Source organism: Vidua macroura, unplaced genomic scaffold, assembly GCF_024509145.1.
Source record: "Vidua macroura isolate BioBank_ID:100142 unplaced genomic scaffold, ASM2450914v1 whyUn_scaffold_126, whole genome shotgun sequence".
NCBI classification, from domain to species: domain Eukaryota; kingdom Metazoa; phylum Chordata; class Aves; order Passeriformes; family Viduidae; genus Vidua; species Vidua macroura.
Window position 1 is genome coordinate 18901 of NW_026530547.1, and position 25893 is coordinate 44793.

Below are 25893 nucleotides of genomic sequence, written 5' to 3' on the forward strand. Positions count from 1 at the left end.
CCCGGAATTTGGGTGTCACTCTCACCGAGGGGACACAGGTGTCCCGGGGCACCCCGGAATTTGGGTGCCACCCCCACCCGAGGGGACACAGGTGTCCCAGAGCACCCCGGAATTTGGGTGTCACCCTTCCTGAGGGGACACAGGTGTGCCAGGACACCCTGGAATTTGGGTGTCACCCTCACCAAGGGGACACAGGTGTCCCGGGGCACTGTGGAATTTGGGTGTCACCCTCACCAAGGGGACACAGATGTCCTGGGGCAGCCCGGAATTTGGGTGCCACCCTTCCTGAGGGGACACAGGTGTCCCAGGGCACCTCAAAATTTCAATGTCACCCCCGCCTGAGGGGACACAGCTGTCCCAGAGCACAGAAGAATTTCAGTGTCACCCGACCCGAGGGGACACGGGTGTCCCAGGACACCCCGGAATTTGGGTGCCACCCCCACCCGAGGGGACACAGGTGTCCCAGGACACCCCGGAATTTGGGTGTCACCCTTCCTAAGGAGACACAGGTGTCTCAGGGCACCTCAAAATTTCAGTGTCACCCCCATCCGAGGGGACACAGGTGTCCCAGAGCACCACAGAATTTGGGTGTCACTCTCACCGAGGGGACACAGGTGTCCCGGGGCACCCCGGAATTTGGGTGCCACCCCCACCCGAGGGGATGCCGGTTTTGGGGCACCAGCCCAGGGCACCCTGGAATTCGGGAGCCACCCAAGGGAGGAACGTTGGGCTGGTGGGAACCGCAGGGACGTCACCTGTGATGTCACCTGTGATGTCACCTGTGATGTCACCTGTGACGTCGCAGTGCCAGCTGCGATGGGGGCAGGGCACGGCACCAGCGGTGACGTCAAAGTGCTGGGTGTGATGTCACAGTGCTGGGTGTGACGTCACGGTGCTGGCTGTGACGTCACGGTGGGGAAGGCTCTTGGTGATGTCACAGGCGTCACTGACCCCGTGCGTGGGCTGGGGTTGGGTGGGACAGGGGGTCATGGGGTCATACAAGGGGTCATCGCTGGGGTCACCGGTGCAGTGGGTGAATCTGGAGAGACACGGAGTGACGCCGGTCACCAGGGGTCACCAAGGGTCACCAGGGTCAACCTGGAGAGACTCAGAGTGACACCGGTCACCAAGGGTCACCACGGGTCACCATGGGTCACCATGGGTCACCAAGGGTCACCAGGGGTCACCATAGGTCACCATGGGTCACCAAGGGTCACCAGGGGTCACCATGGGTCACCATGGGTCACCAGGGTCAACCTGGAGAGACACGGGTCACCATGGGTCACCATGGGTCACCAGGGTCAACCTGGAGAGACACAGAGTGACCATGGGTCACCACGGGTCACCATGGCCCACCCTGGAGAGACACAGAGTGACATCGGTCACCAAGGGTCACCAGGGGTCACCACAGGTCAACACAGATCAACCTGGAAAGACACAGAGTGACCATGGGTCACCATAGGTCACCACGGGTCACTGTGGTTCACCACAGGTCACCATGGGTCAACCTGGAGAGACACAGAGTGGCCATGGGTCACCATGGGTCACCATGGGTCACCAGGGGTCAACCTGGAGAGACACAGAGTGACACGGGTCACCACTGGTCAGCATGGGTCACCACCGGTCAATACAGATCAACCTGGAGAGACACAGAGTGACCACGGGTCACCACGGGTCACCATGGCCCAACCTGGAGAGACACAGAGTGACACCGGTCACCACGGGTCACCAGGGGTCAACACAGGTCACCATGGGTCAACCTGGAGAGACACAGTGGCACATCAGTCACCAAGGGTCACCAGGGGTCACCACGGGTCAACCTGGAGAGACACAGAGTAACACAGGTCACCAGGGGTCACCATGGGTCACCAAGGGTCACCAGGGGTCAACACCAATCAAGCTGGAGAGACACGAAATGACACGGGTCACCAAGGGTCACCACGGGTCACCAAGAGTCACCAAGGGTCAACCTGGAGAGAAACAGAGTGACATCAGTCACCAAGGGTCACCAGGGGTCACCAAGGGTCACTATGGATCAGCAGGGGTCAGCAGGGGTCAGCAGGGGTCACCATGGGTCAACCTGGATCAGTGTGGGTCAATGTGGGTCAACATGGATCAGCATGGATGGGCATGGATCAGGATGGATCCATGTGGATCAGTGTGGTTGGGCATGGATTGATGTGGGCCAACATGGACCCATGTGGATCAGTGTGGGTCAACCTGGATCCGAGTGGGTCAACATGGATCGATGTGGGTCAGTGTGGGTCAGCATGGATCAATGTGGGGTCAGTGTGGATCAACTTGGATCAGTGAGGGTCAACATGGGCCAGGGTGGGTCAGCCTGGATCAATGTGGGCCAACCTGGATCAGAGTGGATCAACCTGGATCAGTGTGGATCGACATGGATCAATGTGAATCAACCTGGATCAATGTGGGCCAACCTGGATCAGAGTGGATCAACCTGGATCAGTGTGGATTCACATGGATCAATGTGGATCAACCTGGATCAATGTGGGCCAACCTGGATCAATGTGGTCAGTGTGGGTCACCGTGGATTGATGTGGGTCAGCATGGATCAGTGTGGGTCAATGTGCGGGAGCATGGATCAACAGGAGTCAACGAATCAGTGTGGGTCCACATGGATGGACATGGATCAAAATGGGTCAAGAGGAGTCAAAGAATCAATGTGGGTCCACATGGATGGACATGGGCCAAAATGGACCAGGAGGAGTCAACGTAGGTCAACATGGATGGAGACGGATGGACATGGGCCAAAAGGAGTCAACATTGGTCGCCGTGGATGGACATGGACCATCATGGGCCAAGAGGAGTCCACGTGGGTCCACATGGGTGGAGATGGATCACCATGGGTCAAGAAGAGTCAGTGGGGGTCAACATGGATGGATGTGGATCAAAATGGGCCAAGAGGAGTCAATGTGGGTCCATATGGATGGACATGGATGGACATGGGCCATCATGGGCCAAGAGGAGTCAATGTTGATCACTATGGATCAACAGGGGTCAGTGAATCAATGGGGGTCAACATGGATGGGCATGGATCAAAATGGGCCAAGAGGAGTCAATGTGGGTCAACGTGGATGGACATGGACTACCATGGTCCAAGAGGAGTCAATGTTGATCACTATGGATCAACAGGGGTCAGTGAATCAACAGGGGTCAACATGGACGGGCATGGACCATCACGGGCCAAGAGGAGCCAATGTTGCTCCACATGGGTGGACATGGACCATCATGGGCCAAGAGGAGTCACTGTTGATCACTATGGATCAACAGGAGTCAATGAATCAACGTTGGTGCACATGGATGGACACAGATCAAAATGGGCCAAGAGGAGTCCACCTGGGTCCACATGGGTGGAGATGGACCAGGAGGAATCAGCATGGATCACCATGGATCGACAGGGGTCAATGAGTCAACATGGGTCCACATCATGGGCCAAGAGGAGTCAACGTGGGTCCACATGGATGGACATGGATCAAAATGGGTCAAGAGGAGTCAAAGAATCAGTGTGGGTCCACATGGATGGACATGGGCCAAAATGGACCAAGAGGAGTCAACGTGAGTCAACATGGATGGACATGGACCATCATGGGCCAAGAGGAGCCATTGGGGGCCAACATGGATGGAGATGGATGGACATGGGCCAAAAGGAGTCAACGTGGGTCCAAATGGATAGACATGGACCATCACCATTCAAGAGGAGCCAATGTTGATCACTATGGATCAACAGGGGTCAATGAATCAACGTGGGTCAACATGGATGGACACGGATAAAAACGGGCCAAAAGGAGTCAATGTGGGTCCACATGGATGGACACGGATCAAAATGGGTCAAAAGGAATCAACGTGGGTCCACATGGATGGACACGGATCAAAATGGGCCAAGAGGAGTCAACGTGGGTCAACATGGATGGACACAGATGGACATGGGCCAAGAGGAGTCCACCTGGGTCCACATGGATGGAGATGGACCAGGAGAAATCTGCATGGATCACCAGGAATCGACAGGAGTCAATGAGTCAACGTGGGTCCACATCATGGGCCAAGAGGAGTCAACGTGGGTCAACATGGATGGACATGGATCATCATGGGCCAAGAGGACTCACTGTTGATCACTATGGATCAACAGGAGTCAATGAATCAACGGGGGTCAACACGGATGGACACGGACCATCATGGGCCAAGAGGAGTCCACGTGGGTCCACATGGATGGACATGGATGGACATCAGCCAAGAGGAGTCAAAGAATCAATGTGGGTCCACATGGATGGACATGGACCAAAATGGGCCAAGAGGAGTCAACGTGGGTCCACATGGATCAAGATGGACCAGGAGGAATCAGCATGGATCACCACGGATCGACAGGCATCAACGAGTCAACATGGGTCCACATCATGGGCCAAGAGGAGTCAATGGGGGTCCACATGGATGGACACGGATCAAAATGGGTCAAAAGGAATCAACGTGGCTCCACGTGGATGGACACGGATCAAAATGGACCAGGAGGAGTCAACGTGGGTCAACATGGGTGGACATGGACCATCATGGGCCAAGAGGAGTCCACCTGGGTCCACACGGATGGACACGGACCATCACGGGGCCCCTGTGAGGGTGTGTAGGGGGGTCCAGCTCGTAGGGGTCCCTAAGGGGGTCCCTGTGGGGTCTGTGGGGACAATGGGGACATTGGGGTCACCATGGGGACATTGGGGACATTGGGGTCCCTGTGAGGATCCCTGTGGGGTCTGTGGGGACATTGGGGACATTGGGGTCACCATGGGGACATTGGGGACATTGGGGTCCCTGTGAGGATCCCTGTGGGATCTGTGGGGACATTGGAGGATCCTTGTGGGCCTTGCAGGGACTTTGGGATCTGTGGGGACATTGGGGTCCCTGTGAGGATCCCTTTGGGGTCTTGTGAGGACTTTGGGGTCCCCACGGGGTCCTTTTGGAGTCTGTGGGGACATTGGGGGATCTTTGTAGGGTCTTTGGGGACACTGGCGTCCCCATGGGGATCCCTTTGGGGTCTGTGGGGACATTGGGGTCCCTGTGAGCATCTCTTTGGGGTCTGTGAGGACTTTGGGGTCTTTGGGGACTTTGGGGTCCCCATGGGGATCCCTTTTGGGTCTGTGGGGACATTGGAGGGTCGCTGTGGAGTCTGTGGGGACTTTGGGGGATCCCTTTGGGGTTGGTGAGGACACTGGCGGATCGCTGTGGGGTTTGTGGGGACTTTGGGGTCCCTGTGGGGACATTAGGGTCCCTATGAGGACACTGGGGTCCCCAGGGGGATCCCTTTGGGGTCCCTATGGGGACTTTGGGGTCCCTGTGAGGACCCCTTTGTTGTCTGTGGGGTCATTGGGGTCCCCATGGGGTCCCTTTGGGGTCTGTGGGGTCATTGGGGTCCCCATGGGGTCCCTTTGGGGTCCCTATGGGGACTTTGGGGTCCCTGTGAGGACCCCTTTGGGGCCTGTGGGGTCATTGGGGTCCCCAGGGGGTCCCTTTGGGGTCTGTGGGGTCATTGGGGTCCCCAGGGGGATCTCTTTGGGGTCCCTATGGGGACTTTGGGGTCCCCAGGGGGATCCATAGGGAGCCGCGACCCTTCCGCTCCCCCGGCCCGCCAGGGGGCGCCAGCCCCTCGCGGCCGCTTCTGCCCGTCTCTATGGCAGCACGGGGCCGCGCTGGGCCCCTCTCTATGCTCCGCTTCCGGCCCGGTCTGGCGGAAGTGACGTCAGAGAGCGGCGGCGGCGGGAGCAGGAGCGAGGTGTGGGGGAGGGGCCGGGGGTCCCGGGGTTTTTTTTTTGGGGGGGAGGGGAAGGGTCGGGCCGGGAGGTCCCGAGGGGTCCGGGGGGGTGGTCGGGAATCGGCTCGGGTGGTTCCGCCTGCCGTGACAGCTCGGGGACGTCCCGGCCGCTGTCCCTCGGGGTGATGTCATCGGCGGTGTGCACGGCGCGCGGTGACGTCACACGGGCCGTCCCCAGCCCCGGTGACACCCTCTCTGTCCCCAGGTGCCGCCGGGCTCGCCGCTGTCCCGGTGTCCCCACCGGTGTCCCCGTGCGTGTCCCCGCCACCCCGGTGTCCCCTCTGTCCCCGTGTCCCAGTGTCCCCTCTGTCCCTGCTGTCCCCGTGTCCCACTGTCCCCGCTGTCCCTGTGTCCCTGTGTCCCCGCTGTCCCCACCATCTCTGACTTTTGCTGTGTCCCAGCTGTCACTGCCATCTCTGTGTCCCCGTGTCCCTTCTATCCCCAGTGTCCTCTCTAGCCCCTCCGTGTCCCCCACTGTCCCCGTGTCCCCCTCTGTCCCCGTGTCCCCGTGTCCCCGTGTCCCCCTCTGTCCCCGTGTCCCCGTGTCCCCGTGTCCCCTCTGTCCCCGCTGTCCCTGTTATCCCCTCTGTCCCCGTGTCCCTGCTGTCCCAGTGTCCCCGTTATCCTCTCTGTCCCCGCTCTCCCCGTGTCCCCACTGTCCCCGCTGTCCCCCGTGTCCCCAGTGTCCCAGTGTCCCCGCTGTCCCCCTGTCCCCCGTGACCCCGCTGTCCACAGTGTCCCAGTGTCCCCGCTGATCCCAGTGTCCCCACTGTCCCCACTGTTCCCGCTGTCCCCGTGTCCCCGTGTCCCCTCTGTCCCCGTGTCCCCTCTGTCCCCGTGTTCCCGTGTCTCCGTGTCCCCGCTGTCCCCACTGTCCCCATTGTCCCCGTTATCCCCGCTGTCCCCGTTATCCCTGTTATCCCCGCTGTCCCCGTTGTCCCCGCTGTCCCCGTGTCCCCTCTGTCCCCGCTGTCCCCATTGTCCCCGTTATCCCCGCTATCCCCGTTGTCCCCGCTGTCCCCGTGTCCCCTCTGTCCCCGTGTCCCCTCTGTCCCCGCGGCCATGCCGGAGGCCGTGCACTACATCCACCTGCACAACTTCAGCCGCTCCCTGCTGGAGACGCTCAACGGGCAGCGCGTGGCCGGCCAGTTCTGCGACGTCACCGTGCGCATCCGCGAGGCCTCGCTGCGCGCCCACCGCTGCGTGCTGGCCGCCGGCAGCCCCTTCTTCCACGACAAGCTGCTGCTGGGCCACTCGGCCATCGAGGTGCCGCCCGTGGTGCCCTCGGCGGCCGTGCGCCAGCTGGTCGAGTTCCTCTACAGCGGCAGCCTGGTGGTGGCCCGCTCCGAGGCGCTGCACATCCTGACGGCCGCCTCGGTGCTGCAGATCAAGACGGTCATCGACGAGTGCACGCAGATCATCTCGCAGGGCCGCGGCCCCGCCGCGCCGCCGCCGCCCCGCAAGCCCGTGCCGCCGCCGGAGGAGCCGGCGCCCGGCAGCCACAGCCGCAAGCAGCGGCAGCCGCTGCGCCTGGCGCCGGCGCTCAAGGAGGAGCGCCGGGACTTGGAGGAGGAGGAGGAGGAAGAGGAGGAGGAGGAGGAGGAGGAGGGAGAGGATGAAGGAGGGCCCCAGGAAGGCGTCGTCCCCCCGGGTCTGGCCCCGCCGCCCTTCCCCGCCCCGGACCCGCCGTTTTTCGGCGCCCCCGAGGTTTTCCCCGACGCTTTCCTGCCGCCCTGGCCCGGCGACGATGGCGGCGGCGCCGCCTTCGGGGCCGAGCGCGGCCGGGAGGCGCCGGGCGGGGACGGGTTTGGCTTTGGGCCCCCCCCGCCTCTGCCGCCGCCCTATGAGGCGGGGCCGGAGGGGGGCGCCGTCCCCGTGGCCCCCCCGGCGCCCCCGGCCGTGCCGCACCGCGCGCCCCAGCCCCCGTACCAGTGCGGGCACTGCCAGAAGAGCTTCAGCTCCCGCAAGAACTACACCAAGCACATGTTCATCCACTCAGGTGAGCCGGGCACGGCATGGGCACGGCTCCTGGGGACACCGGGGTGGCGTGGTGACACACGTGGGTACTGCGGTGACACAGCTGGGTATGGTGGTGACACACGTGGGTACTGCGGTGACAAACATGGGTCTTGTGACACACCTGGGTCCTGTGGTGACTCACGTGGGTACTGTGGTAACACACCTGGGTACGGTGGTGACACATGTGGGTCCTGTGGTGACAAATGTGGGTCTTGTGGTGACACACCTGGGTCTCGTAGTGACACACCTGGGTCCTGTGGTGACAAATGTGGGTCTTGTGGTGACACACCTGGGTATGGTGGTGACACACGTGGGTCCTGTGGTGACACACCTGGGTCCTGTGGTGACATCTGGGTCATGTGGTGACACACATGGGTACTGTGGTGACACAGCCGGGTCACGTGGTGACACGGCTGGGTATGGTGGTGACACACCTGTGTCCTGTGGTGACACACGTGGGTACGGTGGTGACACATGTGGGTACTGTGGTGACACAGCTGGGTCATGTGGTGACACACCTGGGTCATGTGGTGACACATGTGGGTCTTGTGGTGACACATACAGGTAACATGGTGACACACATCAGTCCCATGATGACACATGTAGGTGTTGTGACACACATGGGTACTGTGGTGACACATGGGTCTCATGATGACACATGTGGGTCTCATGGTGACACACGTGGGTACTGTGGTGACACATGGGTCTCATGGTGACACACGTGGGTACTGTGGTGACACACGTGGGGTTGTGGTGACACACACGGGTCCCATGGTGACCCTCGGTGGTGCCCTGCGTCCATCCGTGCTGGCCTGGGTCAATCCCTTCTTGTCCTGGCAGCTGAGCCCCATTGGCCCACGTTGGCCTGTGCTGGCCCACCTGGACCTGTGCTGGCCAATGTTGGCCCACGTTGGCCTGTGCTGACCCACTTTGGCCTATAATGACCCACATGAACCTGTGCTGACCCACGTCGGCCTCTGCTGACCCACATTGGCCTGTGCTGACCCACGTTGGCCTGTGCTGGCCCACATTGGCCTGTGCTGGACCACACTGGCCTGTTCTGGCCCACATTGGCCTGTGCTGGCCCACATTGGCCTGTGCTGGCCCACGTTGGCCTCTGCTGGCCCACACTGGCCTGTGCTGGCCCACATTGGCCTGAGCTGACCCACGTTGGCCTGTGCTGGCCCACATTGGTCTGTGCTGGCCCACGTTGGCCTGTGCTGACCCACGCTGGCCTGTGCTGACCCACGCTGGCCTGTGCTGGTCCACTTTGGCCTGAGCTAACCCACGTTAGCCTGTGCTGACCCACATTGGCCTGTGCTGACCCACGTTGGCCTGAGCTGACCCACCCTGGCCTGTGCTGACCCATGTTTGCCCATGCTGACCCACATTGGCCTGTGCTGACCCATGTTTGCCCATGCTGACCCATGCTGGCCCACACTGATCTGCACAGACCCATGTTGGCCTCTGCTGGAGATTCATTGGACCAGCGGTGACCCACGCTGGCCCCCGTTGGCCCACGCTGGCCCATTTTGACTTGCATCTCTCCACCTTGATCCATTTTGGCCCACGCAGGCCTGGGTGGATCCGTGACGTCCTGGGTCGCTCTGTGCTGACCCACGTTGACCCGTGTTGGCCCACGGTGCTCCACGTTGGCCCATCTTGGTTTGTTGAGCCATGGTGACCCTCCCCAACGCGTGCTGTTCCCTTTTGACCCACGTTGACCCACGTTGACCCTGGCCAACTGATGTTGCTCCATGTTGACCTATGGTGATCCGTGGTGACCACGGAGACCATGGATCGATCCGTGGGGACTTGTATTGATCGATCCATGTGGACAAACGTTGGTCCAAGTTGATCTATATCAATCCACGTTGACCCAGCTTGACTCTGTTGACCCACGTTGACTTGGGTTGATCCCTGTTGACCCATGTTGATGGGTGCTGGCCCATATTGACCTCTCTTGATCCATGTTGGCCACTATTGATCCATGTTGGCCCAACTCGATCAATGTTGACCTGTACTGGTCCATCTTGGCACACGTTGACCCGTGTTGGCCTACGTTGATCTATGTTGACCCATGGTGATCCACACTGACCCCTGTTGACCTGTTCCAAGCCACGTTGACCCACATTGATCCATTTTGGCCCGTGTTGACCTGTATTGATCCATGTTGACCCACATTGACCTGTATTGATCCATGTTGACCCACATTGACCTGTATTGATCCATGTTGACCCTCATTGACCCATACTGATCCATTTTGGCCCATGTTGACCCACATTGACCTGTATTGATCCATGTTGACCCTCACTGACCCATACTGATCCATCTTGGCCCATGTTGACCCACATTGACCTGTATTGATTTGTGTTGACCCACATTGACCCATTTTGGCCCATGTTGACCTGTATTGATCCGTGTGGACCCATGTTGGCACACGTTGATCCATTTTGGCCCATGTTGACCTGTATTGATCCGTGTGGACCCATGTTGACACACATTGATCCATTCTGGCTCATGTTGACCCACATTGACCCATTTTGACCCACATTGATCCATTTTGGCCCATGTTGGCCTGTATTGATCCATTTTGGCCCATGTTGACCCACATTGACCCATTTTGGCCCATGTTGACACACATTGACCTATTTTGGCCCATGTTGACCCACATTGACCCATTTTGGCCCATGTTGACACACATTGACCCATTTTGGCCCATGTTGACCTGTATGGATCCGTGTTGACCCACATTGACCCACATTGACCCGTATCGATGTACGTTGACCCCCATTGATCCATATTGACCCGTATTGGCCTACATTGATCCCTATTGACTGACATTGACCCCCATGGACCTGGATCAACCCACGCTGACCCACACTGACCCACACTGACCCACATTGACCTGTACTGACCCACACTGACCCACACTGACCCACACTGACCTGTACTGACCCGCACTGACCCGCACTGACCCACACTGACCCACACTGACCCGCACTGACCCACATTGACCTGTACTGACCCACACTGACCCACACTGACCCACACTGACCCACATTGACCTGTACTGACCCACACTGACCCACACTGACCCACACTGACCCACATTGACCTGTACTGACCCACACTGACCCACACTGACCCACACTGACCCACATTGACCTGTACTGACCCACACTGACCCACACTGACCCACACTGACCCACATTGACCTGTACTGACCTGTACTGACCCACAGTGACCCACACTGACCCACACTGACCCACACTGACCCACACTGACCCACATTGACCTGTACTGACCCACACTGACCCACATTGACCTGTACTGACCCACAGTGACCCACACTGACCCACAGTTACCCACACTGACCTGTACTGACCCACACTGACCCACAGTGACCCACATTGACCTGTATGAACCCACACTGACCCACAGTGACCCACACTGACCCACACTGACCCACATTGACCTGTACTGACCCACAGTGACCCACACTGACCTGTACTGACCCACACTGACCCACACTGACCCACACTGACCCACATTGACCTGTACTGACCCACACTGACCCACATTGACCTGTACTGACCTGTACTGACCCACAGTGAACCACACTGACCCACAGTTACCCACACTGACCTGTACTGACCCACACTGACCCACAGTGACCCACATTGACCTGTATGGACCCACACTGACCCACAGTGACCCACACTGACCCACATTGACCTGTACTGACCTGTACTGACCTGTACTGACCCACACTGACCCACAGTGACCCACATTGACCTGTATGAACCCACACTGACCCACAGTGACCCACACTGACCCACACTGACCAGTACCAACCCACACTGACCCACACTGACCCGCACTGACCCACACTGACCCACACTGACCAGTGCCAATCCACACTGTCTTGTACTGACCCACACTGACCGGTACTGACCCACACTGACCCATACTGACCAGTGCCAAACCACACTGACCCACACTGACCTGTACTGACCCACACTGACCCACAGTGAGCCACACTGACCAGTACCAACCCACACTGACCCACACTGACCAGTACCAACCCACGCTGATTCACACTGACCCACACTGACCCACACTGACCAGTACCAACCCACATTGACCCACACTGACCAGTACCAACCCATGCTGACCCACACTGACCCACACTGACCAGTACCAACCCTTGCTGACCCATACTGACCCACACTGACCCACACTGACCTGTACCAACCCACACTGACCTGTAGTGACCCACACTGCCCCACACTGACTGGTACCAACCCCTGCTGCCCCACACTGACCTGTACCAACCCACAGTGACCCACACTGCCCCACACTGACTCCAGTTTCCCCCATTTCCGTCTCCGCAGGCGAGAAGCCCCACCAGTGCTCCATCTGCTGGCGCTCCTTCTCCCTCCGCGACTACCTGCTCAAGCACATGGTGACCCACACGGGCGTCCGCGCCTTCCAGTGCGGCGTCTGCTGCAAGCGCTTCACGCAGAAGAGCTCGCTCAACGTCCACATGCGCACGCACCGCCCCGAGCGCTTCCAGTGCCGCCTCTGCACCAAGGGCTTCTCCCACCGCACCCTGCTGGAGCGCCACGCCGCCACCTCCCACCCCGTGCCACCGCCGGGGCCGCCGCCGGGGCCACTGCCGGGACCGCCACCAGGACCACCACCGGGGCTACCGCCGGGGCCACCGCTGGGGCCACCGCCGGGGCTACCGCCGGGACCGCCACCGGGGCCACCGCCAGGGCCACCACCAGGGCCACTCCCGGGGCTACCACTGGGACCGCCACTGGGGCCACCGCCGGGGCTACCGCCGGGGCTGCCGCCGGGGCTACCGCCGGGACCGCCACCGGGGCCACCGCCGGCACCAGAACATGAACTGGGCACGTGGCCGGGGCCGGACGTGGCGGGCGCCGGCCCCGCTCACACGGCGTGAGGAGGGGTCCCTGCCCCTCGGAGGGCCTGGAGGGTGGCCCGGGGGCTCCTCGGCGCCCGCGGGTCCGGTGGAGCAGCCGGGGTGACGCCTGGAGGAAGCGGCTGAGATGTTCTCCGCGGGATTCGGGAAGATGTGGGGACGTTCCCGGTGACAGGAGAAGGGGACCGGAGCACCCCAGCGGGGACGGGGGCGTGGGGAACGCCCGGGGCTCCGAGCAGCACCGGGATCACGGAACAAATCCCGCTGGGAACTGTGCCGAGGCACGCGGAGTCCCGGAGGAGGCTGGCGATGGCCAAGGCGGCGTCGCCGAGGGCAAACGGAGCCCAGGAACCCCGGTGGCTCTGGTGGTGGGGGGTGATGACGTGGTTGACCTGATGGGACCCCCGTAACGTTCCGGAACTGAGCTGGGTATGGGGATTGGACGGATGGATCCGGCCGTGAGCGGGCATGGAGATGCTCGCAGGGCTGGACCATGGGGGTGATGATGTCATTGACCCGATGGGACCCTTGGAATCTTCTAGAACTGAGCTGGGCACAAGGATTAGATGGATGGAGCCAGCCGTGAACAGCCATGGAGATGCTGAGAGGGCTGGACCATGAGGGTGATGATGTCATTGACCCGATGGGAGCCTTGGAATCTTCTAGAACTGAGCTGGGCATGGGGATTGGGCACGGAGCACACCGTGAACAGCCATGGAGATGCTCGGAGGACTGGACCATGGGGGTGATGACGTCATTGACCTGATGGGAGCCCCGGAACGTTCCGGAACTGAGTTGGGCACAAGGATTAGACGGATGGAACCGGCCACGTGCGGCCGTGGAGATGCTCAGAGGGCTGGACCATGGGGGTGATGATGTCATTGACCCAGTGGGACCCTTGGAATCTTCTAGAACTGAGCTGGGCACAAGGATTAGATGGATGGAGCCAGCCGTGAACAGCCATGGAGATGCTGAGAGGGCTGGACCATGAGGGTGATGATGTCATTGACCCGATGGGAGCCTTGGAATCTTCTAGAACTGAGCTGGGCATGGGGATTGGGCACGGAGCACACCGTGAACAGCCATGGAGATGCTCGGAGGACTGGACCATGGGGGTGATGACGTCATTGACCTGATGGGAGCCCCGGAACGTTCCGGAACTGAGTTGGGCACAAGGATTAGACGGATGGAACCGGCCACGTGCGGCCGTGGAGATGCTCGCAGGGCTGGACCATGGGGGTGATGATGTCATTGACCCGATGGGACCCTTGGAATCTTCTAGAACTGAGCTGGGCACGGGGATTGGGCACGGAGCACACCGTGAACAGCCATGGAGATGCTCGCAGGGCAGGACCATGGGGGTGATGATGTCATTGACCCGATGGGACCCTTGGAATCTTCTAGAACTGAGCTGGGCACGGGGATTGGGCACGGAGCACACTGTGAACAGCCATGGAGATGCTCGGAGGACTGGACCATGGGGGTGATGATGTCATCGACCCGATGGGAGCCCAAATAAAAACACGACACCCCGTGACGTTCCGGAACTGAGCTGGGCACAGGGATTGGACTGATGGAGCCGGCCGTGAGTGGCCGTGCAGATGTTGGCAGGGCTGGACCATGGGGGTGATGACGTCGTTGACCTGATGGGACCCCAAATAAAAACAGAATACAACACCCCGGAACGTTCCGGAACTGAGCTGGGCACAGGGATTGGATGGATCCCGCTGGCCATGAACAGCCATGGAGATGCTCGCAGGGCTGGACCATGAGGGTGATGATGTCATTGACCTGATGGGACCCTTGGAATCTTCTAGAACTGAGCTGGGCACGGGGATTGGACGGATGGATCCCACCGTGAGCGTCCATGGAGACGCTCGCAGGGCAGGACCATGGGGGTGATGATGTCATTGACCTGATGGGAGCCCAAATAAAAACAGAATACAACACCCCGGAACGTTCCAGAACTGAGCTGGGCACGGGGATTGGACAGATGGATCCCACCGTGAGCGTCCATGGAGATGCTCGCAGGGCTGGACCATGGGGGTGATGATGTCATCGACCCGATGGGAGCCCAAATAAAAACACGACACCCCGTGACGTTCCGGAACTGAGCTGGACACAGGGATTGGACCGATGGAGCCGGCCGTGAGTGGCCGTGCAGATGTTGGCAGGGCTGGACCATGGGGGTGATGACGTCGTTGACCTGATGGGACCCCAAATAAAAACAGAATACAACACCCCGGAACGTTCCGGAACTGAGCTGGGCACAGGGATTGGATGGATCCCGCTGGCCATGAACAGCCGTGGAGATGCTCGCAGGGCTGGACCATGAGGGTGATGATGTCATTGGCCTGATGGGACCCCAAATAAAACCACGACACCCCGGAACGTTCCAGAACTGAGCTGGACACGAGGATTGGACGGATCCGGCCGTGAGTGGCCACGGAGACGCTCGCAGGGCAGGACCATGGGGGTGATGATGTCATTGACCCGATGGGACCCCAAATAAAAACACGACACCCCGGAACATTCCGGAACTGAGCTGGGCACGGGGATTGGATGGATCCGGCCGTGAGCGGCCACGGAGACGCTCGCAGGGCTGGACAGAGCTGATCTGTCCCAGCTGGAGGAGGGAAGGATCCAGGGACACCCGCGGGACGCGGGAGCGCCGGGAAAGGGGAGCTCGAGGCGCGGTTCGGGGGCGAAGCCCCGGCACGGCCGGCCCGGGGGCGGGTCCCTGCCCCGAAGCGCCCCACGGTGACTGTGACCCCACCGAGGACACCCGCGGGGGCGCGGGGTCCCTGCCTTGTCCCCGCGGCGCCGCGCGGCCACCGGCCCGGGCGGTTCGGCGGCCGCTCCGGTGCCGGTTGTGCCGGTCCTGTCACTAAAACCGATGTCACCGAGCGGCGTCCCCTGCTCGGCCACCGGGAAGGGGGGACACTGGGGACACTGGGGGGACACTGAGGGGACATTGGGGACACTGGGGGGACACTGGGGACAATGGGGGGGACAATGGGGGGATACTGGGGACAATGGGGGGGACAATGGGGATACTGGGGACACTGAGGGGACACTGGGGGGGACAATGGGGACACCGGGGGGATGCTGGGGGGACACTGTGGGGACACTGGGGGGGACAATGGGGGGACACTGGGGACACTGGAGGACATTGGGGACACTGGGGGGATACTGGGGAGACTGGGGGGGACAATGGGGGGACACTGGGGGGACACTGGGGGGATACTGGGGACACTGGAGGACATTGGGGACACTGGGGGGATACTGGGGACACTGAGGGGACACTGGGGGGGGACAATGGGGACACCGGGGGGATGCTGGGGGGACACTGTGGGGACACTGGGGGGGACAATGGGGGGACACTGGGGACACTGGGGGGGACACTGGGGACACTGGAGGACATTGGGGACACTGGGGGGATACTGGGGAGACTGGGGGGGACAATGGGGGGACACTGGGGGGACACTGGGGGGATACTGGGGACACTGGAGGACATTGGGGACACTGGGGGGATACTGGGGACACTGGGGGGATACTGGGGACAATGGGGATACTGGGGACACTGGAGGGGACACTGGGGGGACATTGGGGACACTGTCCCAGGGCCACCCCCCTCAGCCGTTGGTCCCAGTGCTGCCCCCAGGAGCCACCAGTGACCCCCAGTGCTCCCAGTGATTCCCAGTGCTCCCAGTGACCCCCAGGGATCCCAGTAACCCCCAGTGCTCCCAGTGATCCCAGTAACCTGCAGTGATCCCAGTAATTCCCTGTGCTCCCCAATGATCCCAGTAACTCCCAGTGCTCCCAGTGCTCCCCAGTGAGCCCAGTAATTCCCAGTAACTCCCAGTGATCCCAGTGACCCCCAGTGCTCCCAGTAACCCCCACTGCTCCCAGTGACCCCCAGTGCTCCCCAGTGACCCCCAGTGCTCCCCAGTGATCCCAGTGACCCCCAGTAATTCCCAGTGACCCCCAGTAATCCCAGTGATTCCCAGCAATTCCCAGCCATCCCAGTAACCCCCAGTAACCCCCAGTCCCTCCCCGGTTCTGCTCCCCATTGGTTTGTCCACCTGTCAATCACGGCATCGACCCCGCCTTCCCGCTGAGCGCCGCTGCCGATTGGCCGGTCGGCCCCAGAAGCCCCCGCCTCCCCCAGGGCACGCCGGCCGCTGATTGGTTCAGCTCCGGCCGCTCTGCGCGCTGATTGGTCCGTTCGTGTTCACGTGCCGGAGGCGTATTCCCGCCCTTTCTTTCCCGCCTGCTCCTCTCCCATTGCTCCCGCGCGCTGTCAATCTCCGCTAAATCCCCGCCCTCCTGCCCTTCCATTGGCTCTCCGCGCCGTCAATCCGTCTCGGCGGGCGGTGATTGGTCGCGCGCCGGGGCGGGGGCGGGAGCAGGAGGCCGTGCCGATCGTGAGGGGGACGCGGCCGCCATGTCGGCGGCGCAGCCGGCGGCGCTGGGCAGCGGCCCCGGGGCGAAGGGAGCGGAGCCGCCGGAGCCGCCGGGGCCGCTGGAGCTCTGCGGCGCCTGCCGGGAGCGCCTCAGCCCCCGGCGGGAGCCGCGGCTGCTGCCCTGCCTGCACTCCGTGTGCCGGGGCTGCCTCGGCGCCGCGCCGGGAGCCGCCGGCAGCGACGGGCAGGGTGAGGGGCAGCGCTGGGCGTACTGGGGGCACTGGGGAGGCACTGGGGTTACTGGGAGCACTGGGAGCTACTGGGAGCGCCGAGAGCACTAGGGGTTACTGGGAATGCTGGGGGTTACTGGGAGCACTGGGGTTACTGGGAGCACTGGTGGTCAGTGGAGTTTTGGGGTTTACTGGGAATGCTGGGGGTTACTGGGAGCACTGGGTTGTGCAGGACACTGAGGGTTACTGGGAGCACTGGTGGTCAGTGGCATCCTTGGGGTTTACTGGGAGCACTGGGGAGGCACTGGGGGTTACTGGGAGCACTGGGTTGTGCAGGACACTCAGGGTTACTGGGATCACTGGGAGTTACTGGGAGCACTGGGTTGTGCAGGACACTGAGGGTTATTTGGAGCACTGGTGATCAGTGGCATCCTTGGGCTTACTGGGAATGCTGGGGGTTACTGGGAGCACTGGGGATGCACAGGGGGTTACTGGGAGCACTGGGGGTTACTGGGAGCACTGGGGATGCACAGGGGGTTACTGGGAGCACTGGGGGTTACTGGGAGCACTGGGTTGTGCAGGACATTGTGGGTTACTGGGAGCACTGGGGAGGCACTGGGGTTACTGGGAGCACTGGTGGTCAGTGGAGTTTTGGGGTTTACTGGGAATGCTGGGGGTTACTGGGAGCACTGGGTTGTGCAGGACACTGAGGGTTATTTGGAGCACTGGTGATCAGTGGCATCCTTGGGCTTACTGGGAATGCTGGGGGTTACTGGGAGCACTGGGGATGCACAGGGGGTTACTGGGAGCACTGGGGGTTACTGGGAGCACTGGGGATGCACAGGGGGTTACTGGGAGCACTGGGGGTTACTGGGAGCACTGGGTTGTGCAGGACATTGTGGGTTACTGGGAGCACTGGGGAGGCACTGGGGTTACTGGGATCACTGGTGGTCAGTGGAGTTTTGGGGTTTACTGGGAATGCTGGGGGTTACTGGGAGCACTGGGTTGTGCAGGACACTGAGGGTTACTGGGATCACTGGGAGTTACTGGGCTTTACTGGGAGCACTGGGTTGTGCAGGACACTGAGGGTTCCTGTGAGCACTGGGGAGGCACTGGGGGTTACTGGGAGCACTGGGGGTTATTGGGAATGCTGGGGGATACTGGGATCACTGGGTTGTGCAGGACACTGAGCGTTACTGGGATCACTGGGGGTTACTGGGAGCACTGGTGGGCAGGGGCATCTCTGGGGGTTACTGGGAATGCTGGGGGTTACTGGGAATGGTGGGGGTCACTGGGAACACTGGTGATCAGTGGCATCTTAGGATTTACTGGGATCACTGGGGGTCACTGGGATCACTGGGTTGTGCAGGGCACTGGGGGTTACTGGGAGCACTGGGATTTCTTGGGAGCACTGGGCTTTACTGGGAGCACTGGGTTGTGCAGGACACTCAGGGTTACTGGGAGCACTGGGGAGGCACTGGGGGGTTACTGTGAGCTCTGGGCTTTACTGGGACCACTGGGAGTTACTGGGAGCACTAGGGGTTACTGGGAATTACTGGGATCACTGGGATCACTGGGTTGTGCAGGACATTGGGGGTTACTGGGATCACTTTGCTTTACTGGGATCACTGGGTGTTACTGGGACCACTGGGAGTTACTGGGACCACTGGGAGTTACTGGGATCACTGGGTGTTACTGGGAGCACTGGGATTACTGGGAGCACTGGGAGTTACTGGGATCACTGGGCTTTACTGGGAGCACTGGGCTTTACTGGGAGCACTGGAAGTTACTGGGAGCACTGGGCTTTACTGGGACCACTGGGAGTTACTGGGATCACTGGGCGTTACTGGGATCACTGGGCTTTACTGGAAGTTACTGGGACCACTGGGAGTTACTGGGAGCACTGGGCTTTACTGGGATCACTGGGTGTTACTGGGAGCACTGGGATTACTGGGAGCACTGGGAGTTACTGGGATCACTGGGAGTTACTGGGATCACTGGGTGTTACTGGGAGTTACTGGGAGCACTGGGCTTTACTGGGATCACTGGGTGTTACTGGGAGCACTGGGAGTTACTGTGAGCTCTGGGCTTTACTGGGATCACTGGGCTGTACTGGGATCACTGGGCTTTACTGGGAGCACTGGGAGTTACTGGGAGCACTGGGCTTTACTGGGAGCACTGGGCGTTACTGGGATCACTGGGCATTACTGGGATCACTGGGCCTTACTGGGATCACTGGGAGTTACTGGGATCACTGGGCTTTACTGGGAGCACTGGGCGTTACTGGGATCACTGGGCATTACTGGGATCACTGGGAGTTACTGGGATCACTGGGCCTTACTGGGATCACTGGGAGTTACTGGGATCACTGGGCTTTACTGGGAGCACTGGGAGTTACTGGGACCACTGGGCTTTACTGGGACCACTGGGAGTTACTGGGATCACTGGGCTTTACTGGGATCACTGGGAGTTACTGGGATCACTGGGCTTTACTGGGATCACTGGGAGTTACTGGGACCACTGGGAGTTACTGGGAGCACTGGGCTTTACTGGGAGCACTGGGAGTTACTGGGACCACTGGGCTTTACTGGGATCACTGGGAGTTACTGGGACCACTGGGCTTTACTGGGAGCACTGGGAGTTACTGGGATCACTGGGCTTTACTGGGAGCACTGGGAGTTATTGGGATCACTGGGAGTTACTGGGACCACTGGGAGTTACTGGGATCACTGGGAGTTACTGGGACCACTGGGCTTTACTGGGAGCACTGGGTATTACTGGGAGCACTGGGCTTTACTGGGATCACTGGGTGTTACTGGGAGCACTGGGAGTTACTGGGACCACTGGGCTTTACTGGGAGCACTGGGCTTTACTGGGAGCACTGGGTGTTACTGGGAGCACTGGGCTTTACTGGGATCACTGGGTGTTACTGGGAGCACTGGGATTACTGGGAGCACTGGGATTACTGGGATCACTGGGAGTTACTGGGATCACTGGGCTTTACTGGGATCACTGGGTGTTACTGGGAGCACTGGGATTACTGGGATCACTGGGCGTTACTGGGATCACTGGGCTTTACTGGGAGCACTGGGAGTTACTGGGACCACTGGGCTTTACTGGGAGCACTGGGTGTTACTGGGATCACTGGGCTTTACTGGGAGCACTGGGTGTTACTGGGACCACTGGGCTGTACTGGGATCACTGGGCTTTACTGGGATCACTGGCTGTTACTGGGACCACTGGGAGTTACTGGGATCACTGGGTATTACTGGGATCACTGGGTGTTACTGGGAGCACTGGGAGTTACTGGGAGCACTGGGCTTTACTGGGACCACTGGGAGTTACTGGGATCACTGGGCTTTACTGGGAGCACTGGGAGTTACTGGGACCACTGGGCTTTACTGGGAGCACTGGGTGTTACTGGGATCACTGGGCTTTACTGGGATCACTGGGTGTTACTGGGATCACTGGGAGTTACTGGGATCACTGGGCGTTACTGGGAGTTACTGGGAGTTACTGGGGTGCTGCAGGCGTTCCTGGGAGCTCTGTGGGGAGGGGACAGCCCTGTCCCCCCCCAGGGGCCGCCGCGGCCCCGCCGTGGCCTTGTCCCCTCCTTGGGGACGCCGGCCCCGCTGTCAGCGTCCCCCTCTCCCTCCCTGCGGTGGCCCCGCTGGGGGCGCCCGGCCCCACCGCGCTCCCGCGGCGGCGTTTGGCGGCAGGGGGGGTGGCAGGGCGGTGACTCTGTCCCCTCCGCGTCCCCGCAGCGATCGAGTGCCCCGTGTGCCACCAGCAGTGTCCCCTGGGTGACGTCATGGACAACTTCTTCCTGCAGGACGGCGGCGCGGCCCCGGCCAGCGGGCAGGTACCGCCTCTTTAGCGTTAATTAGCGGTAATTAGCGCTGATTAGCGCTGGGTGGGGCTGAAGGACGGCCCCCAGCCTGTCCCTTGTCCCCAGAGCTGCAACAGCTGCGAGGACAACGCGGCGGCCACCAGCTTCTGCCTGGAGTGCGCCGAGCCGCTGTGTGACACCTGCGTGGAGGCCCACCAGAGGGTCAGGTACACCCGGGAGCACAGCGTGCAGCCCTTGGGTGAGTGCTGTCACCTCTGTCACCTGTGTCACCTCTGTCACCCCTGTCACCTCCTGTCACCCCTGTCACCTCCCTGTCCCCGTCCCCATGGCTGTGTGACATCTGTGTGGAGGCCCACCAGAGGGTCAGGTACACCCGGGAGCACAGCGTGCAGCCCTTGGGTGAGTGCTGTCACCTCTGTCACCTGTGTCACCTCTGTCACCCCTGTCACCTCCTGTCACCCCTGTCACCTCCCTGTCCCCGTCCCCATGGCTGTGTGACATCTGTGTGGAGGCCCACCAGAGGGTCAGGTACACCCGGGAGCACAGCGTGCAGCCCTTGGCTGAGTGCTGTCACCTGTGTCACCTCTGTCACCTGTGTCACCCCTGTCACTCCCTGTCACCTGTGTCACCCCCTGTCCGTGCCCGTTACGGGCTGTGACGCTGGCAGCGGCTCCATCCCGGTGCCATTCCCGGTTCTGTTCCCGGTGCCATCCCAGCGCCATCCTCGTGTTCTCTTGGTGCCGTCCTGGAGCCATTCCCTGTCTGACCCTGGTGCCATCCCGGTGCCATTCCCAGTCCTGTCCCAGTGCCATTCCCGGTGCCATTCCTGGTGCCATCCCGATGCCATCCCGGCGCCATTCCCAGTCCTGTCCCAGTGCCATTCCCGGTGCCATTCCTGGTGCCATCCCGGTGCCATCCCGGTGCCATTCCCAGTCCTGTCCCAGTGCCATTCCCGGTGCCATTCCTGGTGCCATTCCCGGTGCCATCCCGGTGCCATTCCCAGTCCTGTCCCAGTGCCATTCCCGGTGCCATTCCTGGTGCCATCCCGGTGCCATCCCGGTGCCATTCCCAGTCCTGTCCCAGTGCCATCCCAGTGCCATTCCCGGTGCCATCCCAGTCCCATTGCTGGTGCCATTCCAGTGCCATTCGGGTCCTGCCCCAGTGCTGTCCCAGCCGCATTCCCAGCCCGATCCCAGCCCCATTCCTGGTGCCATTCCAGCCCTGTCCCAGTTCCACCTGGTGCCATCCCAGTGCCATTCCCAACGCTATCCCAGCCCCATTCCTGGTGCCATTGCAGCCCTATCCCAGTTCCTCCTGGTGCCATCTCCGTGCCATTCCTGGTGGCGTTCCCATGTTCCCATTCCCATTCTCCCAGTCCTGTCCTCATTTTTCTATGTTCTCATTGCCCCATTGCCAATTTCCCATTTCCCATTCCAGTCCCCATTCCCCATTCCCATTCCCCCATTCCCATTTCCCATTCCGATTTCTCATTTCCCATTCCCGTTCCAATCCCCATTCCCAATCCATTCCCATTTCCCATTCCCATTACAATCCCCATTCCCAATCCATTCCCATTCCCCATTCCCATTCCCATCCACATTCCCCATTCCCATTCTAATCCCCATTCCCATTCCCAATCCATTCCCATTTCCCATCCCCTTTCCCCATTCCCATTCCCATTCCCATTCCATTCCCCATCCCCATTCCCCATCCCCATCCCCATTCCCATTCCCATCCCCATTCCCATTCCCCATCCCCATCCCCATTCCCATTCCCCACTCCCATTCCCCATTCCCATTCCCATTCCCCATTCCCATTCCCATTCCCCATTCCCATTCCCATTCCCATCCCCATTCCCATTCCCCATCCCCATCCCCATTCCCATTCCCCACTCCCATTCCCCATTCCCATTCCCATTCCCCATTCCCATTCCCATTCCCCATTCCCATTCCCATTCCAATCCCCATTCCCATTCCCCATCCCCATCCCCATTCCCATTCCCATTCCCATTCCCATTCCCCACTCCCATTCCCCATCCCCATTCCCATTCCCCATTCCCATTCCCATTCCCATTCCCCATTCCCATTCCCATTCCCCATTCCCATTCCAATCCCCATTCCCATTCCCCATTCGCATTCCCATTCCAATCCCCATTCTCATTCCCAATCCATTCCCATCCCCATTCCCATTCCCATTCCCAATCCATTCCCATCCCCATTCCCCATCCCCATTCCCCATCCCCATTCCCATTCCCATTCCCATTCCCCACTCCCATTCCCCATTCCCCATCCCCATCCCCATTCCCATTCCCATTCCCCATTCCCCATCCCCATTCCCCATCCCCATTCCCCATCCCCATCCCCATTCCCCATCCCCATTCCCATTCCCATTCCCATCCCCATCCCCATTCCAATTCCCCATTCCCATTCCCAATCCATTCCCATTCCCAATCCATCCCCATCCCCATCCCCATCCCCATTCCCCATTCCCATTCCCATCCCCATCCCCATTCCAATCCCCATTCCCCATCCCCATTCCCATCCCCATCCCCATTCCCATCCCCATTCCCATTCCCGTTCCCACGATCCCGTCTCTCCGCAGGCTCTCCCGGTGCCGTTCCCGTTCCCGATCCCGTTCCCGGTGCCGTTCCCGGCGCCGTCCCGGCGCCGCCGTTGCCGTGCCCGTGTCACCCGTCGCAGCCGCTGTCGCTGTTCTGCGGCGCCTGCGAGCGCCTCACCTGCCGGGAGTGTCACCTGGGCCCGCACCGCGCCCACCCGTGAGTGCCGCGCCTCGTTAGCGCTCATTAGCTAATTGGTACCCACCCGGGAGTGCCCGCGCCTCGTTAGCGCTCATTAGCTAATTGGTACCCACCCGGGAGTGCCCGCGCCTCGTTAGTGCTCATTAGCTAATTGGTACCCACCCGTGAGTGCCGCGCCTCGTTAGCGCTCATTAGCTAATTGGTACCCACCCGTGAGTGCCGCGCCTCGTTAGCGCTCATTAGCTAATTGGTACCCACCCGTGAGTGCCGCGCCTCGTTAGCGCTCATTAGCTAACGAGCGCCCACCCGTGAGTGCCTGCGCCTTGTTAGCGCTCATTAGCTAATTAGTACCCACCTGTGAGTGCCCGCGCCTCGTTAGCGCTCATTAGCTAACGAGCGCCCACCCGGGAGTGCCCGCGCCTCGTTAGCGCTCATTAGCTAACGAGCGCCCACCCGTGAGTGCCTGCGCCTCGTTAGCGCTCATTAGCTAATTAGTACCCACCCGGGAGTGCCGCGCCTCGTTAGCGCTCATTAGCTAACGAGCGCCCACCCGTGAGTGCCTGCGCCTCGTTAGCGCTCATTAGCTAATTAGTACCCACCCGGGAGTGCCCGCGCCTCGTTAGCGCTCATTAGCTAATTAGTACCCACCCGGGAGTGCCCGCGCCTCGTTAGCGCTCATTAGCACAGTGACCACCCGTGAGTGCCGCCCCTCATCTGCATGCCTAATTAGCGCTAATTAGCACCCTGACCACCTCTCAGCTGCATACCTCATTAGTGCTAATTAGCAGTGAGTGCCTGCATACCTCATTAGTACTAATTAGCAGTGGGACCACCCGTCATCTGCATGCCTAATTACAGCTAATTAGCACTGTGACCACCCATGAGTTGCATGCCTCATTAGCGCTAATTAGCACAGTGACCACCCATGAGTGCCGCCCCTCATCTGCATGCCTCATTAGCGCTAATTAGCACAGTGACCACCCATGAGTGCCGCCCCTCATCTGCATGCCTAATTAGTGCTAATTAGCGCGGCAATCAGCCGGGATAGTGGGGATGGGTTTGGGCAGTGCTAGGGCGCCTGCTCAGCGCACTTAAAGGCAGCTTTAATTAATTAATGACGCTGATTAATTACTGAGAAACACCTGGAGTTGGCCTGATGGTTAATTACTGCTGTTAATTAAGATTACTGGTTTTGTTACTGATTCTATCAGTGATTTTATTGAACCTCGTTAGTGCAGCAGGTGCTGAAGAGTTGGTGAGAATTAATTAGCGGAGGGGGTGTGGCTTGAAGCAGAAAGAGCTAATTAATGGCTAATTAATGGGTGATGTAATTAGCTGTTTAAATTAATTTCTTCGTTAATGGATCTTAGCTGGGTTTTGTTCCTGGCTCTGCTGATTTTTTACTGGTCAGATTCCTGAGTGGTTTGATTGGTTAGCTGAGGACGTGCTTAATTAGCTTGATTGCCTCATTAATTAGTTCACTTGGCCATTAACGGTCTGAGAGGTGCTTTTGTTGGGTAATACCTAATTGGATTAACGTAATTAGTGTAATTAGGGATTCAGTGACAGAATTTGTTACCTGGGGCATCTCGTTAACTAAAACTCCTTAACTCACTGAGTTAATTAGGGAATTGATGCCAAATGAGGATTAATTAGCTTTTCCATGGGTAATGAGCTAAGAAGTTCAATTCTCCTTTTCTCTCCCCCTTTTCTCCCACCTTTCCCTCCCTTTTTCTGCCCCATTTCCCCCTTTTTCCTTTTCCCTTTTTCCTTTTTCCTTTTCCCTTTTTCCTTTTTCCTTTTCCCCTTTCCCCCCTTTTTCCTTTCCCCTTTTTCCTTTTCCCTTTTTTCGTTTCTCCCT

The 25893-nt window shown here is 60.0% G+C and overlaps 2 protein-coding genes across 2 annotated transcripts in view; both read left to right on the forward strand.

The window, feature by feature from the left end:
* Positions 1-6851: 6851 nt before the first annotated feature.
* Positions 6852-13365, forward strand: ZBTB45 (zinc finger and BTB domain containing 45). The gene is made up of 2 exons (XM_053969158.1): positions 6852-7817; positions 12235-13365. Exons 1-2 carry the CDS (start codon positions 6881-6883, stop codon positions 12807-12809), a joined length of 1512 nt encoding a protein of 503 aa, XP_053825133.1. The 5' UTR covers positions 6852-6880; the 3' UTR covers positions 12810-13365.
* A 3860-nt stretch (positions 13366-17225) lies between these two features.
* TRIM28 (tripartite motif containing 28) overlaps positions 17226-25893 on the forward strand; it is a 31441-nt gene continuing 22773 nt past the window's right edge. Inside the window, 4 exon segments of the mRNA XM_053969163.1 lie at positions 17226-17443; positions 21189-21286; positions 21362-21513; positions 23925-24050. Coding sequence (XP_053825138.1) covers positions 17236-17443; positions 21189-21286; positions 21362-21513; positions 23925-24050 — 584 coding nt within the window. The 5' untranslated portion in view covers positions 17226-17235.

Bases quoted from the DNA above. Each gene is read 5' to 3' on its own strand.
- ZBTB45 (XM_053969158.1), top strand. From the start codon at position 6,881: ATGCCGGAGGCCGTGCACTACATCCACCTGCACAACTTCAGCCGCTCC. The intron at 7,818-12,234 runs GTGAGCCGGGCA...CCGTCTCCGCAG, and splicing joins GCACATGTTCATCCACTCAG to GCGAGAAGCCCCACCAGTGC.